Source organism: Schistocerca nitens, chromosome 2 (assembly GCF_023898315.1).
Source record: "Schistocerca nitens isolate TAMUIC-IGC-003100 chromosome 2, iqSchNite1.1, whole genome shotgun sequence".
Taxonomy (NCBI): Eukaryota; Metazoa; Arthropoda; class Insecta; order Orthoptera; family Acrididae; genus Schistocerca; species Schistocerca nitens.
In genome coordinates, this window is record NC_064615.1 from 300193845 (window position 1) to 300213866 (window position 20022).

Here is a 20022-nt window from a genome sequence, read left to right on the forward strand (position 1 = left end):
GGCCATCAGTAGTTCTAGTGGAATGTTGTCTACTCCCGGGGCCTTGTTTCGACTCAGGTCTTTCAGTGCTCTGTCAAACTCTTCACGCAGTATCTTATCTCCCATTTCGTCTTCATCTACATCCTCTTCCATTTCCATAATATTGTCCTCAAGTACATCTCCCTTGTATAAACCCTCTATATACTCCTTCCACCTTTCTACCTTCCCTTCTTTGCTTAGGACTGGGTTTCCATCTGAGCTCTTGATATTCATACAAGTGGTTCTCTTATCTCCAAAGGTCTCTTTAATTTTCCTGTAGGCAGTATCTATCTTACCCCTAGTGAGATAAGCCTCTACATCCTTACATTTGTCCTCTAGCCATCCCTGCTTAGCCATTTTGCACTTCCTGTCGATCTCATTTTTGAGACGTTTGTATTCCTTTTTGCCTGCTTCATTTACTGCATTTTTATATTTTCTCCTTTCATCAATTAAATTCAATATTTCTTCTGTTACCCAAGGATTTCTGCTAGCCCTCGTCTTTTTACCTACTTGATCGTCTGCTGCCTTCACCACTTCATCCCTCAGAGCTACCCATTCTTCTTCTACTGTATTTCTTTCCCCCATTCCTGTCAATTGTTCCCTTATGCTCTCCCTGAAGCTCTCTACAACCTCTGGTTCTTTCAGTTTATCCAGGTCCCATCTCCTTAAATTCCCACCTTTTTGCAGTTTCTTCAGTTTCAATCTGCAGTTCATAACCAATAGATTGTGGTCAGAATCCACATCTGCCCCTGGAAATGTCTTACAATTTAAAACCTGGTTCCTAAATCTCTGTCTTACCATTATATAATCTATCTGAAACCTGTCAGTATCTCCTGGCTTCTTCCATGTATACAGCCTCCTTTCATGATTCTTGAACCAAGTGTTAACAACACTATGTATGAAAAATACATTCCTTGAGAAAATCAATTAACAGCTGCTCTCTAACTTTAGTTACCATGTATTTAAAAAGGCCTTGTGAATGGTCAACAGCAAATATTTGTAAACAATGTCTTATTTGTTTATTTCTGAGTTCAACAACAGATTATCTAGATTTATTTATTTTGCATGTTCAGAACTTAGATAATACAAAATAATGAAAATAATAACAAAATTCTGCCAGACACTGCTCACTTCTGTTATGTGGATGGTAAGCTCCAGAATTCCACTTCTCAATGACCTTATAACTTGCTGCATATAGATCTTCTGTGGTGCGAGGATTGGACAGGTTTCTGCAAACTAGATGATGATGTGGGTTCAGCAGGTCACCACACTCATGTGAGTCATGAAGTCCCACTTCCTAAGGTTCACCTGTCCTCAATCGGTTGAGTAACTTCCATGTCACATATGGCAGATGAAAGCCTGCAGCAAGTTCCTCTTTGATGTCCTTTCGGTTAATGAATTTCGCCACAGCTCTGCGTGGAGAGTTCCAGATGGCGATGTAATTGCTAATATTTGGTGTATGAAGCTCTTCCTTATCCTAAACCTAGGTTTTTGAGGTTAATATCCAAACAGGGGCTGTTTGGTATTGACTTCCTGATTCTTTTTCTCCACTTCCACGACTGTTCTTCTGCGGGTGTCAGGTTGTGCTATACCCTTAATTTGATAAATTTTGGTGACAGGAGTTGGTTGTAAGTGGTCAGTCTCATTCAATGCTATATCCACCTGTTTGGCATGTGTGGAATTTTGCCAAACTGGTCCTATGAATTCTGCTTCAGACAAGCATTGTTCCAAGGAAGATGTACAGAGCATGTTTGGCTGTGGGCCCCAGGTGGAGCCAGTAAGTTTATGATGGATGATGATGATCTGGGCAGATACTTATAGCTATGTTTCTTGGCAGTGATTTTGAAATTTGAGATTAAAATTCAACTTTACTCCCAGTTATTTTCCAGCATCATAATGGCACAGTTGCTACCCTCCTCAGGTAATATTTAATTTCCTCCTGGCTTTCTGGTTTCTCAGACGAGAGGCACAGACCTGCCTTCAAGGGCCACTATCAGCTTCATCTTCTCTTCCCCAAAGGGTTTGCCTTGAGTTGCTATTGCTGTTTCATCTGCGTAAATAAATGTTCTTGCTCCAGGGTTGATTGGTTGGTCATTTGTATAAATGCTGTTCAGCAGGGGTTCCAATACACTTTCCTGAGGGATGCCACTCTTCATGGTCCTCCGTCAGTTCTTTGTATTCTGCAGAGTGACAAAAAAACCTCCTGTTTTGCAGCAAACATTGGATAAACTGTAGTTTTCAGTGACTGAATATACCTTTTTATCAATTTCTTGTGGTTGATGTTGTCATACACTGCTGACAGATCTATGAAAGCCACTCATGTAGCCAGTGTTCTTTCATGTCCATTTTCTATTTACTGTGTCAGATTAAGGTTTTGACCACAGCATGACTTTCCTGGGCGGAAACCTGATTGACTATTTATGAGGTTTTTATCAATATTTTGTGAGATACATCAAACATACTCGCAATTGTGAAAGTGGACAACCATCAGTTGTATAATGAAACAACAAAAATGAAAATTTGTGTCTGATCAGGACTCAAACCTGGGTTTCCCGCTACCATGAGCAGTCACCTTACCATTGGGCTATTCAAGCACGTCTCACAGCCAGACCCAAACTTTCATATATCAACCATGTTTCTACAACCTGCACTTGTACATCCATTATGTATATTCCCATTCAGAAGAGACATTTTAATCGAAAGTTGCTTGCCCAGTGCAATAAGTGGGAAATCCGGGTTCGAGTCCTGGTCTGGCACAAATTTCATTGTCGTCATTCCATTATACAGATGATGATTGTCCATATTAGCAACTGTAAATACATTTCATGTATTTCATAATAGCTGTAGTTGACACAGTGCTTGTTTTTTGGGCATGCATATGTAATGGTGGTAGTGGTAAGTTCCTATGGGACCAAACTGCAGAGGTCATCTGTCCCTAGACCTACACACTACTTAATCTAACTTAAACTAACTTACTATAAGGAGGTTGTTTGTGATGTTACCCCTGGATGATAATTACATGAAATATTTGTCAGGATTTGTAAGCAATGGATCCTTGAGGTACAGGAATATGCAAACACCGAGAAGTAAGTTTAAACTGTTTATTAACAAAAGGCTGATTATAAAACACGCACACCACGCGCACCCATCATCACTGTGTCTGACATCCTAACACCGGCTAATTACGGTTGTATCAAAAGGCTCCATGGTGAGCTAAGAAAAGATACATATTCGCACCCGAGGCCGCACTAGTTATATGGTGCGCTGTGGACAGCGGCCAGTCACTTACTTCCCTGTGGCCGGACGCACATCTACTGACCAAGCAAATTGCCCGCATTCCAAGATAGGTCAGCTGGCGAGCACATGTTACGTAACGTGCAAACCCGTAGACCCTTACATCACTCTCCCCAGAGAAAAAGAGCAACCATAGGTGGCTCAAAACAACCTCCTGGGTGTTATGAATCTATTTCGCCATTTGTGGCATCAGAAGTCATTGCAACATGTATTTCATTTGCAGACACAGTAATGTTCGGTACAGAGAAGCGAGCCTTCAGGATGACAGTTTCATACATGACAAATGCTGTTGACAAAAGACAAATTAATAAAAGCAATAAAAACACAATACTGACAATCAAGTATGCATTAACATTACTGGATGAACGGAAGGACTTAATTCTATTTGCTGCTTCAATGAAGTTTAACTCATTATTGGAAGAAATTATATTTTCATAGATATCCTTAATTAAATCATTGTCTTCAGAAAAACTTGATAAGGAATGCTTTCCATATGCTAATATGTATGATTCATTGTAATAAACAGATAACATTCTTGTTAATGGCAAATGTCCAGTTGCATGAAATGTAGTTGGCAATACACTATGTAGTTCAAGTGATAAATCACAATGTGTGGCATTCAAGATTAATCCACTATTATTCAATTTGAGTGTAAAGGGTAGCTCAGGTGTATCATAATTTTTACATGTAAATGTGACATCAAGGGTGTAGTTAAATGAGAAAATTATACCTTCAGAACATCGTTTAAAAAATGGATGATAAAGACGCATTAAAATTCTAGGGCACTCATCTCTTGGGGGATGATTCATAAACAATTCTTTCTCTCAGCTGTACACTCTACTATCTAAGAATACTGATGATTCAGGGCAAATTAACTTATTATTATGTTTGCACATATTCAAATCATTTTTATTTAGGGACACAAAATACCTCCGATCCTTGATGATCAGTAGATAATCATTTAGTATGTACTTTACATAAATACCTGCCTGTCTCCATTTCACAGGGTAAGTATAAACCTTATACATTTCAAAATTATGCTTTGATCTAGCAATGGGTATAGAAATAATAACAGTTAATTGATCTTCAATCATTAAAGAGTGGGTGGTGATTAACTTGTAGTAAGCATATAAATTATAAGAGTTAACAGGGTAAATCATAGTATATGTTGCATCTAGGTTTCATTCAATTGACAGTAGGATCTATAAACGTTCTGGATGTAGTAGTACACTGCTCAAACAATCATTTGAACTACTTTCTATGGCTGTTCTTAAGTTAAGGGCATCAATTCTAGCATTTGATAAACTATCAGTAATCCTTAACAAAAGAGTGTTTAAATCTAAGTGTGCACTCACAGCATTTAATCCTTGGAATAGTTCTTGGATATTTGCATTCGTTTCATTGCGAATTACATGGAAATGTGAGATAAACTGCTTTACAATCTGTTTAATGAAAACAGTATGGTTAATAATGGTTCTTTGCATATTCTTTAATACGATAATTTCATTAGAGAGGTCAGTTGAATTTGTACTGGACTGTTGTTCAAGAGTTAATATTTTGCCTTTAACTTCCAGTAGATCTCGACTAGTTAAAGTACCAAATACAGTACGAAGGATACTCCCTCCAAAATCAAACTGAGCATGTTTATGCCTAATTAAAGATTTGTGTGGCAAAAGCATTAAAAAACTGTAAATCTCTTGTTCATAATTAGCAAATGTAGACTCTACCTGCATTTTGGCTGTGATCCAGTTGTTATACCACGATGTACCTATTTCCAAAATTGTATCATTACCCTTAACAGAATGAATTAGATCAATCTGTTTCTTTACAGAACTGAATTGTTGCTGGATTTCACTCAGATTGTACTTGAGTACAAGTCTTGCATTACTTGTTGAAACTACCATGTCTGATCGTGGTTCAAACAAAACACCTGTACTCTGTGGTACTATTACTACAGCATTGGTAGACTACGCTATCATAGCAAACATTAGATTAATAATTAACATAGTTAAACAGTTCTAAATACTACAGTTAACAATGAACATAAAATAAATGAGTTGCTTGTGGTAACCTGTGGAATAAAAGGTTTAGTTTCACTTGTGCACTCCTATAATAGCTTCAATACTAAATTTTCACAATACATTCAAATAAGCACATGGCTGAAATAAACACACACATTGCACTCTCACACACTACACACATTTACGCAGATTGTAGGGGTGCCTGGAACAGGATCGCTTGGAATGTAGAGATGCCTCGGCCTCGAAGTTTGGACTGTGACCTCGCAATTCTCAGATTGGATTGGGGAAGGATGGGGAAGGAAGTCAGCCGTGCCCTTTCAAAGGAACCATCCCAGCATTTGCCTGGAGCGATTTAGGGAAATCACGGAAAACCTAAATCAGGATGGCCGGACGCGGGATTGAACCGTCATCCTCGCAATTCTCGCTTCCTGGGTTTGAAAACAGCACGTCTGCCTCTCGGTCAGTCCTCATTGTTTTGCGATGCTACAGGAAATCTACCCAGAAATGGCTTTACATGATTGACATGAACGACAATCGAATGAAAGGGCAGTTGGAGCTTAAGAGTGACTGGCGACAACACCTCCAAGATTGGATATGGTCCTTTCCAAAACTTCTTAAACTTTTTGACTTGATTCTTTAACACCCCGTTGCTCAGATACACAAGATATCCAACTTGATACTGTGGCACCGCTGCTTGGCGGTCATGGTGTCTTGCTTGCTGAAGAAAGGATTGATGATTTCGTTGGTTCACTCCCCTCCATGCTTCCTTTACTTTGCGTGCTAGATCCCTTATGTGTTCATTGCTGATTCCGACAGTCGATCATGCAAAGTCCAAGGGTGAATGCATTCTTCTTCCGTAGACAACGTCATATGGACTTAGGCCAGTTGAGCTGTGCATTTTGACATTGTAACAACTTACCAAGTATGGTAAACAGACATACCAATTGTTGTGTTTGCCATCCACATAATGGCTAACCATTTTAATAATTGTTCTGTGGACTCGCTCGACTCTTCTATTTCCTTCAAGGTGTGCTGGTGTATTCTTTAACTGAGTTATTTGCATGAGCTTACAAGTCTGTTTAAGTAATTCACTCATAAAATTCATTCCTTGATCACTAATTATACTTAATGGTGATCCAAACTTAAGAATCCATTCTTTTACAAAAACTTTAGCTATAGTCTCAGCACTCTGGTCAGGTATTGGTATCATGAGAAGGTATCTAGAGAAATGATCAAACATTGTCAATATGTATTTGCTTCCCTCTTTAGTCTTATGCAACGGTCCTACAACATCTAGTTCTACTCTGTCAAATGGTCCACTTCTCTCTGGCAGTTTTTGCAATGGTGCTCTACTTATTCCTACGTTATTCCATCTGTTACAGGAATCACATTGTGAAACAAACTCGAAAAGTCTGCTTTGCGGCTCGGCCACCAAAACATTTGAGCTATTTTAAAGTTTGTTGCTTTTTTACTGCAATGTCCTGATAGTAAAGAATCATGTTGTTCTCTCATGATTAGCTCTTTTGTGCTTTCTGGAATAACTAGGCGGTTTCCTTTACTAGTGATTTTGTACAATAATCCATCTATTTCCTCAAAACATTGATCATTTTTTCATAATTTGCATTGTGGATCTTCTTCTTCAGCTGCCTTTAACTCTTCTTCTCGACTTATTGTAACACAAACATTGACTTTTCGACTCATTGCATCAGCGTTCACGTTGTTTGTCAGGTTGGTGAATAACCTCAAATTGGTATTCACTCAGTCTTAATGCCCATCTTGTTAACCTGGAACTTGGATCCTTTAAGCTCAATAACCATTTAAGTGCGGCATAATCTGTAATTACTGTAAATTCTCTTCCTGTTAAGAAAAATCTGTTACACGTTACACCAAAAACCAAAGCACAAAGCTCTTTCTCAGTAGTAGTATAATTACATTCTGGTTTGTTTAATTGTCTGGAAGCAAATGAGACTGGATGTTCATGACCATCAACTTCTTGACACAAGCTTGCACCTATGGAAAAATTGGATGCATCTGGATGGAAGAATAAAAGTTTTACTGAAATCCGGATAGGATAACACTGGGTCTGTGGTTAGAGCAGTTTTAAGTTCTTCCATTGCCTTTTGCATTCTGTCGACCAATTAAATAGTATCTGTGTCATTGGACTTGTTATATTCGCATAACAGGCTATAAATAGTCTGTAGAAATTTGACAATCCCAACAATGATTGTAGTTCTTTCAAATTCTGTGGTTCAGGAAAATTCTTTACATATTCAATTAATTTTGGGTCAGGTCGAACACCTTCACTGGTTATAACATGACCAAGATAGTTAACTTTACTTTGTGCAAAATGACATTCATCTATTGACAACGACAGGTTTTCACTTCTTACATACTCAAAAACAGCTAGTAGTCTCTCAGTATGCTGCTTCATGTTTGTGTTGGGGTGAGCCCTCGCAAAACTGAATCCATCAGGCGTTGAAATGTAGCTGGAGCATTACAAAGTCCAAATGGCTTACGAAGATACATGTATACTGCTGTTGCAGTTACAAATGAAGTTTTTGCTTGATCATCTGGATGCAAAGTTAACTGGTGATAACCACTTGTTAAATCACATACTGAAAAAATTTGACATCTGCCCAAGTAATCCAAGGTTTCCAATAAATTTGGTAATGGGTAAATGTCGGGTATGGTCACAGCATTCAAAGATCAGTAATCAACACAAAAATGGAACTGTGGTTCTCCAGAAATTGATTTCTTCTTTACAATTACAACAGGCGAACACCACAGTAGGTCTGAAGGATCTCTTGGTTTTATAATTCCTGTTTCTAATTTTTGTTTAACCATGTCTTCTACCAACTCTCTTTGACTGAATGGTATTCGGTAAGGTTTCTTTGTGATTGGGGCTGCATTCCCTGTATGAATATGATGATGATTTAAATGACTGACAGGTAAATTTGCACGTTCTCAGAATAAATCTGCACACTCCAGCAAAACAGGCACTAAAATCTTCTGTTCATCTGCTGTCAAATGTTCTATCTTCTTCCAAATCTTGCGCTTCAGTTCATTATTAACTTTGTCTCCTTGTTGCAATTTTGCGGGACTGTTACATAAATCTGTGTTTATAAGTGCAGCATTTGTTACCTCATCTGGAATCTGTATTACTTATGCTCGACACTTCAGCAACTTTCATTCCTCGTGGCAAAACAACATCCTCATTGCTCATATTCGTTATTGTAACCGGGACTTTTGTGAAATTCTGTCTCACCATTGTAGCAACACCTACACTTCTAGCAACATAACAATGCATTGTATCCAGTAACTCACTTTCCTCAGATCATTCAATTAATAACAAAGTTCCTTCCTTGCATCGGGTTGACTTAACTTCAATGTAGATTGTCTTTCCTGCTCCCTTGGGAATTTGCTGTGGCTGATCAACCTGAACATTGACTCGGACGGTTTGAACTGATGCATTGTTGGGGCGGTCCATTCCCGCGACATCAGTATTGCTGTTCCTTTGAGTACAACCTGAAGAATGATTTCCTAGGTTGTAGTTGCTACGACCTAGTCTGATCTTTCTTTCTGTGACAAATATCTCTGCCTCGTTAGCGGTCGAGAAATCAAATCCAAGTACAACATCGTAACACGTTTCGTTATTTGAAACTACTTGCACCCTTGCTGTGTATTTATCTTTATTTTCACCTTCATCTTGGCATGGCCAAGAATTAATTCTATGTCAACTTCTCCATAGTTACGTAGTATTCCTCCATTTAACCCTTGCACTTTTAATAGCGGCAGTTTCAATTTATCCCTTTTATCTATTCAACACCACATTAATGAGGTCTGTGCTCCTGTGTCAATAAATAGTTTGATGTTTCTCCCACGATATAAAGCACCTATCACGAAGTCATTTTTGGTCTGATTTTCGCTAGAACTAACAGGAATCACCGTCTCTACCAGTGGGCGGATGGAGCGGTGGCCCGTATGCCACCGTACTCATTTAAAGATCTGGCAGATTGTCTGTTGTCCGCATTACCTTTCTTCTTGTTGCGACAATCTCTCGAAACATGACCCTGTATCGCGCAATTATAGCAGATTTGATTCTCTTTACAATCCTTGTGCTTGTGACCCAGCTTACTGCATCTGTAGCATCGTACTGTTGTGTTGAAAACTCTGCATTCTTGTTTCTGCATCTCATTCGGTCGTCTTAGTGCTTCAACGAAACCAACGGCTGATTCTACTGCTTCCTGAAATGTTTTACATCGTGCCAATCTAACAGCTTTGCTTACTTCCTCTCCATACAACCCATGAATAAATGTGTCCAAGGCTCTCTGGTTGGCTTCGAACAACTGAATGTGATTTTCATTTTCATCTTCTACTAACTAGTATGTTTGAGCATTGATGTTTTGAATTCTGTCGGCAAACCGCTCGATAGATTCATCTCATTGCATTAGAAAACTGTAAGGCTGCTCTCTGTAAAATCTGATCGTGTTTTTACGTTTAAATCTCTGAACAACAACCATTCTAAACTCACTGTAATCTTCTGTTTGTACGCAAGTAGGCTCTGCACTATGAAATCTTTCGCCGCTCCCTGAATTATTAATTTGGCAACCACTAGCTTATCGGAATCTGTCAGTGATCCTAACAGGGCGGCACCTTCAAGTTTACGAAAAAACACTTTCACATCATCTTTGGGTTTCCCGCTAAACACTGGTACTGATGGCAATAATGAAAAATTCTTTATTGTAGCTGTACTTGTACTGCGTGAACTATCATTTGACAAGTTTTTTGGAATGTTACGCTTGCTTTTTTCTGCTTTTAACTGCTGAATCTCTTCTTGCAGTTAATTAATAACAGTTTGTAGATTGACACCGTTACTCTCACTGGACGGCGGCATTTCATCTAATTTAACGCCAATGAGTCACTCAAGTGTAAAATAAAAATCCATCACTGCCTTTCATATTCTAGCCAAACTGGAGTAAACCAACCTGAATTCCAGCGTTGGATGTCCCCGCGTAGTCGGAAGATGTTAATGCTGCTGCTGCTTGAAGTTCACGTTGTGCTGCACCTCTTCAGGACTGTATGTTTTCCATAATTATCCCCATGCTGACACAACTTCTATTAGGAGGTTGTTTGTGTTGTTACCCCCGGATGATAATTACATGAAATATTTGCCAGGATTTGTAAGTAGTGGGTCCTTGAGGTACAGGAATAACCGAACACCAAGAAGTAAGTTTATACAGTTTATTAACAAATGGCTGATAATAAAACACAAATGCTACGTGCACCCATCATCACTGTGTCTGCAATCCTAACACCAGCTAATTACGACAGTATTGAAAGGCTCCATGGTGAGCTAAGAAAATACACATATTCGCGCACGAGGCTGCGCTAGCTATACGGCACACTGCGGACGGCGGCCAGTGGCTTACTCCCCTGTGGCGCACTGTGGCCGGACGCACGTCTACTGACCAAGCAAATTGTCAGCATTCCAAGATAGGTCGGCTGGCGAGCATGTATTACATACTGTATGGCTATGTGCGAACCCGTAGACCCTTACGTTACGCTAAGGACAACACACACACCTATGTCCAAGGGAGGACTCGAACCTCCGTCGGGGAGGGGGAGGGGAGGGAGCCACGCAAACTGTGGCAAGGTGCCTCAGACGACGCAGCTACCCCGCGCGCCCATGCGTGTGTGTGTCTGAAGGAACATTGCATTATACTTCTTATAAATACAGGCAGTGCAATATTGTATTTTAAGAGATTTTGTTATAGAGCAACCTTTCCATGACTTTATACAGTTGGCAAAGAAGAGAGACTAGTCGAAAGTGTGTAGAACACCATCGACTCTTTTCCAGGCTTCAGAAACACTACACCTTTGTGCCAGATCTTAGGAATCTATAATTCTGAAATACATGTTTTCATTGAGTTTCAGATTCATTGCTTTGTTACTGGCTCAAACATTTTAATTTGTTCTAGTCTTAGATTATCAAAGCCTACAGCTTTATTATTCTTTATAGACTGAGAAGTTACTTCCAGTTTTTCCATGGTGAATGGAATACCAAGGCAGTCTTCCTCATTGAAGCTTCCTGTTCACAGTTCTTTTAGTTTTAGCATTCAGTAGTAGTTGATGTGTAATCTGATCAGGAATTACATTAAACATGCTTGGCGGATCACTGTAAAGTTTATTTTGTGATCACAATATACCAAATATTCGCCAGCTCAAAACATCTCAGAGTTCAACAGAAAGATTTACAAATAAACACATGTGAGATAACAAGTAAAAACTCATACTGTGTCTATTCCAAATTGCATAATGCAATCAGAAAAAGTTAAAAAGAGTATTGTAGCGGCCGTTCACCACCCAGAAATCACCTACAGGACTGAATAACTCGCGTCACCTCAGGCAGGTCTGCCTTCTTATATTGTTCTGGAAGAACAAACATAAAGTGCTTCCAAAACTGTTAACTGTCCACAATCTATCACCCAGTCGACCGAAAAACGCACTATATCGCAGGCCAGTCTGCCTTCTTCAAGAACCAACAGAAAAGTGTCTAGAATTGCTTCCTTCAGTGCACCGCCCAAAAGAGTCTCTCCCCACTTGACTCCAGTGGTGTTCTGCCATTGTCTGCTTCTCCACAGACTGAAGGCCATCCCCACCGAAAATACACCGTTCTTACGTTCCATACACATGATTTGACTCAACTTGACCACTTCCCGCACTACACTACTAATATATTACAACAATATTTACATAAAGATATGTTATAAATATTTGGTCACACTCAGACCATTCACAATAATTACAAATAAAGGTTTGTTCATAAATAAATAAGCTAGTATTCTTGCGCAAGAGTCTTCTCACAGCTTCTCTCAACAGCACTGCTAAAATCTCTCACTGACATAGGTATTTCAAAGACAGGGGGAGGTCAGCATGGAGACAGCTGTCACAATAATACAAAATAACTAAGAAACATACAGCATTAAAATCCAAAGGGATTCTACTTGAGGAAATAGATAGGGAGGGAAGGGTGTAGGGTTACAGCAATTATTCATTCAGTACCTGAACAGTAAGTTTATTTCATGTAGCAAATGGAATGTATGTTCAATGAAAACGTATACATTATGAAATAGAGACTCATAAGCTATGGGTATATATTTATTTTTGGCATAATTTGTAGTTACATCATAATCATTGCAAATAAATTTTTTTCAGGCATCAATGACTGGTCTGTCAGTATAATATTGGAAGATTCATTCTGAAATTTATAAACAGATCTAAAATATGTTATACTCACTCACCTCTTTGATTTTCTTTGATTTCAGTTCGGTCTGTTTTCTGCAAGTTACTTCAGGGCTGAGTCCATAATTAAATTTTGGGTATTGTGGTTCACACACTGCTAAAACCTTTGCTTTCTCATAGTGTGGCTTTGCAGGCCTCTGGACATTTACTCTACGATACCTTACAAGTTCTAAGTGAGGGATATTCTTGATGTACAGTAAGCCTGAAAACATATCAGCAACAAAAATGACACCATAATGTACTGCATCACTGATACTGCTTTGCAGCTTCAAAACACAAATGAAAATTACACATCAGCTTAAAAACCACTGGTCAACACGACATCAGGTAAATGTACTGTGACAAATCTTGCAAAACAATTACATAATGTCTATATATTGAAGGATGGCACAAAGAAAGAATATTGGGGTTTAACAACATCTTAAAGTTACATATAGTGGGAATTACTGAAGTTTGGTGGCAGGAGGAACAAGACTTCTGGTCAGGTGAATACAGGGTTATAAATAGAATATCAAATAGAGGTAATGCAGGAGTAGGTTTAATAATGAATAAAGAAATAGGAGCACGGGTAAGCTACTGTGAACAGCATAGTGAAGAAATTATTGTGGCTAAAATAGACACAAAGGCCACACCTACCACAGCAGTACAAGCTTATATGCTAACTAGCTCCAAATGTATGATGAGATAAAAGAAATTATTCAGATAGTGAAGGGAGACGAAAATTTAATAGTCATGGGGGACTGGAATTCGATACTAGGAAAAGGAAGAGAAGGAAAAGTAGTAGGTGAATATGGAATGGGGGTAAGGAATGAAAGAGAAAGCCGCCTGGTAGAATTTTGCACAGAGTATAGCTTAATCATAGCTAACACTTGGTTCAAGAATCATAAAAGAAGGTTGTATACATGGAAGAAGCCTCGAGACACTGAAAGGTTTCAGATAGAGTATATAATTGTAAGACAGAGATTTAGGAACCAGGTTTTAAACTGTAAGACATTTCCAGGGGCAGATGTGGACTCTGAACACAATCTGTTGGTTATGAGCTGTACATTAAAACTGAAGAAACTGCAAAAAGGTGGGAATATAAGGAGACGGGACCTGGATAAACTGAAAGAACCAGATGGTGTAGAGAACTTCAGAGAGAGCATTATGGAACGATTGACAAAAATAGAGGAAAGAAATATGGCAGAAGAGAATGGGTACCTTTGAGAGATGAAATAGTGAAGGCAGCAGAGGATCAAGTAGGTAAAAAGACGAGGGCTAGTAGAAATTCTTGGGTAACAGAAGAGATATTGAATTTAATTGATGAAAGGAGAAAATATAAAAATGCAGTAAATGAAGCAAAAAGGAATACATCATCATCATCATCTTGGACAGTTTCCAGCCACTGGCTGGGTCTGTCGGGAACACAAGCCTCTCCATCGTGTTCTGTCTTTCCACCATTCCCCCTCTTCCACCTTCGTCCAATTCTCTCCTCTTCTCGTCACACATTCCTTCACTCCCTTCACCCATCTATCTCTTGGTCTTCCTCTGGGCCTCTTCCCCTCCAGTTGCAGATCAAACATCCTCTTTGGAATTCTTCCCTCATCCATTCTCTTCATGTGTCCATACCACTGCAGTCTTGATTTTTCTATCCTGTCCTGTACTGGTTCCTCCTTTAGTCTTTCCCTCACATACACATTTCGCAATCTGTCTCGTCTTGTTACACTCAACCTGCTCCTCTGGAACTTCATTTCACTAGCCTGTATTCTACTTTTGTCGCTTTTGTGCATTACCCATGTCTCACTTCCGTATGTCAATATGGGTACAAAGTAGGTTCGGTATATAATTCCCTTGGATTTCTGTGGCACCTCCTTGCTCCAAATAAGCCCCCTAATGCATTTGTAGAACTGCCCTGCTTTTCTGCACCTTTCATTTATTTCCATTGCGTTTCCCCCCTTACTTTCAATCATGCTTCCCAGGTACTTGAAGTTCTCTACCACTTGTAGTTTTTCCCCTCCACAAGTTATATCCACATTTGGCCTATTCTTCTTCCTTGTTGTGACAATTATTTCACTTTTCTTTGCAGAGAAATGCATTCCATATTGTGCTGCCGTTGCCTCCCATACATCTAACTGCTCTGGCACCTCCTTCTCGCAATTTCCCCATAACATCAGGTCATCGGCAAAAAGCACTGCTTTCATTTTATGATCTCCAATTGCATCTGATACTTGCTGCAGGATTTCATCCATAACAATAATAAACAATAAAGGCGAAAGTGCACTTCCCTGTCGCAGCCCATTTTCCAGCTTGAACCATGCAGTACGTTCCCTCCCCACTTTCACACAACTCTCACAACTCTAAGCAGGGATGGCTAGAGGACAAATCTAAAAATTTGGAGGCATTATTCACTAGGAGTAAGATAGATATTTCTACAGGAAAATTAAAGAGACCTTTGGAGAAAAGAGAACCACTTGCATGAATATCAAGAGCTCAGATGGAAAACCAGTTCTATGCAAAGAAGGGAAAGCAGGAAGATGGAAGGAGAATACTGAGGGTCTATAGAAGGGTGATGTACTTGAGGCAATATTGTGGAGATGGAAGAGGACGTAGATGAAAACGAAATGGGAGATATGATACTGCGTGAAGAATTTGGCCGGGCACTGAAAGACCTAAGTCGAAACAAGACACCGGGGTAGACAACATTCCATTATAACTACTGATAGCCTTGGGAGAGCCAGCCCTGACAAAACTCTATCATCTGAGGAGCAATATGTATGAGACAGGCGAAATACCCTCAGACTTCAAGAAGAATACAATAATTCCAATCCCAAAGAAAGCAGGTGTTGACAGGTGTGAAAATTACAGAACTATCAGTTTCATAAGTCAGGGCTGCAAAATACTAATACGTATTCTTTACAGACAAATGGAAAAACTGGTAGAAGCCAACCTCGGGGAAGATCAGTTTGGATTCTGTAGAAATGTTGGAACATGTGAGGCAATACTGACCGTACAACTTATCTTAGAAAATCGATTAAGGAAAGGTAATCCTACATTTCTAGCATTTGTAGACTTAAAGAAAGCTTCTGACAATGTTGATTGGAATACTCAATTTCAAATTCTGAAGGTGGCAGGGGTAAAATACAGGGAGCGAAAGGCTATTTACAGTTTGTACAGTAACCAGATGGCAGTTATAAGAATCGAGGGGCATGAAAGGGATGCAGTGGTTGGGAAGGGAGAGAGACAGGGTTGTAGGCTATCCCCGATGTTATTCAATCTGTATATTGAGCAAGCAGTGAAGGAAACAAAAGAAAAATTTGGAGTAGGAAATAAAATCCACAGAGTAGAAAGAAAATCTTTGAGGTTTGCCGATGACATAGTAATTCTGTCAGAGGCAGCAAAGGACCTGGAAGAGCAGTTGAAAGGACTGGACAGAGTCTTGAAAGGAGGATGTAAGATGAACATCAACAAAAGCAAACTGAGGATAATGGAATGTAGTCGAGTTAAATCAGGTGATTCTGGGGAATTAGATTAAAATATAAGACAATTACAGTAGGAGATGAGTTCTGCTATTTGGGGAGCAAAATTGGCGATGATGGCCGAAGTAGAGAGGATATAAAATGTAGACTGGCAATGGCAAAGAAAGCGTTTCTGAAGAAGAGAAATTTGTTGACATCAAGTATAGATTTAAGTGTCAGGAAGTCTTTTCAAAATATATCTGTATGGAGTGTAGCCATGTATGGAAGTGAAAAATGGACGATAAATAATTTAGACAAGAGGGTAAAAGGATTTGAAATGTGGTGCTACAGAAGATTGCTGAAGATTAGATGTGTAGATCACGTAACTAATGAGGAGGCACTCAACAGAATTGGGGATAAGAGGAATTTGTGCCCCAAACTGACTAGAAGAACGAATCGGTTGGTAGGGCATGTTCTGAGGCATCAAGGGATCACCAATTTAGTATTGGAGGGCAGCATGGAGGGTAAAAATCGTAGAGTACTATAAGAAAATTACATAAAGATATAAAACTAATGTAAGATACTTTAAAAATGTATGTGAATATTAATTTTATTAGTATAAATTGTAGGTATACTGTATTGTATATGATTTTGCTCACGAAATCGACACAATGTAAATTGTAACACGGATTAATAAAGAAATCAATCAATCAATCAATCAATCGATATTACAGCCCATTTTTTTCTTATTTAACTCCTCTTCCAACTTTACTAAACTATCTTCTGACATAGTTAGTATGGCAGATCAGACACAAAAAATTTTACTGGTGAGGAAGTATAAGTCGAGCACTTCTTCATTTACCCAACACAACTTATTCATCCACTACAACCGCAATAACATTGACATGCATTCTACTCTTGAATAAAAGTACTTGGTCATTACATACTGTTTACAGATGACTAAACAGTATTTATTATTTAATTTAATGTCTAGCAGTTTGTTTTTATTAAGTTTTATTCTCTCGCAGATGTTACATATTGGGCTTTTCTGAAAATGAGATATTTTAAAATCTAATTTAAATTTATATGTTAGGAAGGCTTTGCTGCAGGTACTTGTCTTGAGTGTTGCCTTGTAAAGCAGTGAATATTAATGGCAAACAGTGCAGACAAAACGGGACTAGTACCTTATGAAATGTGGTATTACAGAAGAATACAAAAGTGTTGAGGCACACCAAGGCTTGACTACAATAACCAAGTTCCAATACTCAAGTAGTTGTGAAGAAGCGAGCACACAATAGACTATAATGCAGATCTACTTCAGACTCCAGATCACAACAAAATGATGGATATTATTGTAAAAAATGGTCAATTTCATCACTTAAATGCGTAATACAATGTAATTCTGATTTTAAAGATTAAGCTACCTGACACTTAAGAATGAAATGATAATTTATTGGTTTTATCCATCTGTAAACTTTAGCAGAAGAGTCTGCCTGCTGGAATTGTCACATAGGCCTACTCCAGAAAAATATTGATGGAATGTGAGCTTCACAAATTTTTTGAAACGTGGCTAGAAATCCATTAATTCACGTTTACAATCGGTTAACACATATTCGAAAAACATTATTAAAGAGTACTTATGAAATTACGTCTTTACTCGTTCGGTGGCAAATGCTGTCAGCTGATACTGAAATTCGTGCACATTAAAAAAAAAAATGTATTTTCGTCATGACAACTAACAGCAATCGAAATACACAAATTTCTGTTATTAGTCACTTTATTAATGTTAGAAAATTATGGGTTACTGACATCGCGGTTTTTTACGCTTAACCTATCATGTTCACATTCAATCAACCACGAACTACTCTTCGCAACATAAAAATATTCATTTAATACATATAGTATTCTTGTCGTTTTATTTCAGCTCAAAATAACATCAAATGTACACTATACCATCTTCAAATTGAAACGGTGCCGTTCAAAAGGACCGGTCATCAGGTTCTGAAACTTCTTAATTTTACAATAGATAGGAAGGTGAAAAGTACCTTTATGGCAGAAGGATTCCATTATGGTTCACTGAATAACACTAACATATGATTGTCCGTATGTTATGGTAGTAGTACAAAACATGCCCATACGTGATTTTCCAAGAACTACATAAACATTAAACAATAACAAAATTACGTCTTTCACTTCATGAGCTTTGGTCAGCTCAGCGTTATTATTTGTCTTTCCAAACCTAGATCTCGCCAGACATCGCATCGATGGGTTATAAACATCTACCTATCGAGCATGCACATTCACGAAAGAGAATTCTGCCATATGATCACAACCCAGATAGCTCAGCTGGAAACTAGAACAGTTCCATGAGTAATGGAATGAGTCTGATTTTTTTCCCCCTTGAACTTTACCAAGAATCATCATATAAAAATATTACTGTATTTTCTACATAAGCAAACAAATATAATTTTGCGTAACGGTTGATGTTCCATTCTTGTAATAACCACGTGAAAAAAAATACTTTCGAGTAACTGAATGACTTGCAACTTCTCATAATACAATAACTCAGCTCACACATTTCCTAAAAAAAAATTCTGTTATGGAAAGAAATTAATGGGAAACAAGATGGTACAAAAGAGAAATGCCTTAAACAACTATTTTACTAATGAAATTTTAAAAATCTCCAGGAATATAATGACACTTAATGAAAATTACCAGTTAATTTTTGCGTTGCCACATAGGTAAAATCGTTCTTAACCCTCTGATCTACAGTAGGTGCAGCCAGCTTCTTTACAAATGGCTCTGAGCACTATGGAACTTAACATCTGAGGTCATCTGTCCCCTAGACTTAGAACTACTTAAACCTAACTAACCTAAGGACATCACACATCCATGCCCGAGGCAGGATTCGAAGCTGCGAACGTAGCAACAGTGTGGTTCCGGCCTGAAGCGCCTAGAATCGCTCGGCCACATCGGTCCGCCAGCTTCTTTACAACTTGGTCTTTTTCCACTCAACATTTATATTGCTTTGAGGGAAATTTAATTACATATCTTCCCATTTGTGTAATTCTTTCTAAGAAATGAAGTTTCTTAACCATTATCAATATAAATCTGCTCCACAAAAATATCTTGACTCATTTTTTTTTCCAGCATAGGCAACCAGAGCAAAATCGCCTTGAAACAAGGCAGTATGATTAATCAGGCAATACGAATTTGCTTTGGCTGAAGCTTGTAGTACGAAATTGTATGCAAACTTATGTTTGGTTGGTTTGAGGGAGATAATCAGTCCCATTGGATTAGGGAACGAAGGGCAAGGAAAACGGCCGTGCCCTTTCAAAGGAAAATCGAGGAAAAACTAAATCAGAATGGCAGGACGCGGGTTTGAACCATCGTCCACCCGAATGCGCGCCCAGTGTGCTAACCGCTGCGCCACCTCGCTCGGTCGCAAACTTCTGGGGGGGAATAGTGAGTAATCCTAGCACCCCATAATATGAGAAGGAACCTCAACATGGTTTTGGGCTGCTCTACTGGAGCTATTCCCATCCACATTTGATTTAATTCCTCCTTATTGTTTGCTATTATCCGAAAATGTTTATGCTGTGACATCTTTCATTTTCAATTTTTGTAAAGTCCTCAACACCAGATAGTTATGTGTTTCCCATCTATGCAGATATTTCAGAGTGCACACTTCACAGTTCCACCAATCCTATTCTTGAGTCCTTTGTCACGTGATGTGCCAGAGAAGGGCCATGAACCATTTATTCCATAGTTTTCTCTGAAAAATGTTAAACCAGGAAACACTGCTTAAATTGACTGTCTGCACCATTGCTATAGCAAACTTCTAACTAAACAACACATAGAAATGCTTCCAGGGAGATATATTCGCTTTGCAGCAATGTGTGCACCGATACGAAACTCCTGTAGATCGCAACCGTATGCCACACCAAGACTTG

General features: G+C 38.7%; 1 protein-coding gene across 1 annotated transcript in view; it reads right to left on the reverse strand.

The window, feature by feature from the left end:
• LOC126236050 (39S ribosomal protein L10, mitochondrial) overlaps positions 1 to 18294 on the reverse strand; it is a 35896-nt gene extending 17602 nt beyond the window's left edge. The window contains exons 1-2 of the mRNA XM_049945089.1: positions 18115 to 18294; positions 12635 to 12837 (exon numbers count right to left, since the gene is read on the reverse strand). Of these exons, the coding sequence (XP_049801046.1) occupies positions 12635 to 12837; positions 18115 to 18136 (225 nt within the window). The 5' untranslated portion in view covers positions 18137 to 18294. The remainder of the gene's footprint in view (positions 1 to 12634; positions 12838 to 18114) is intronic.
• Positions 18295 to 20022: the final 1728 nt, after the last annotated feature.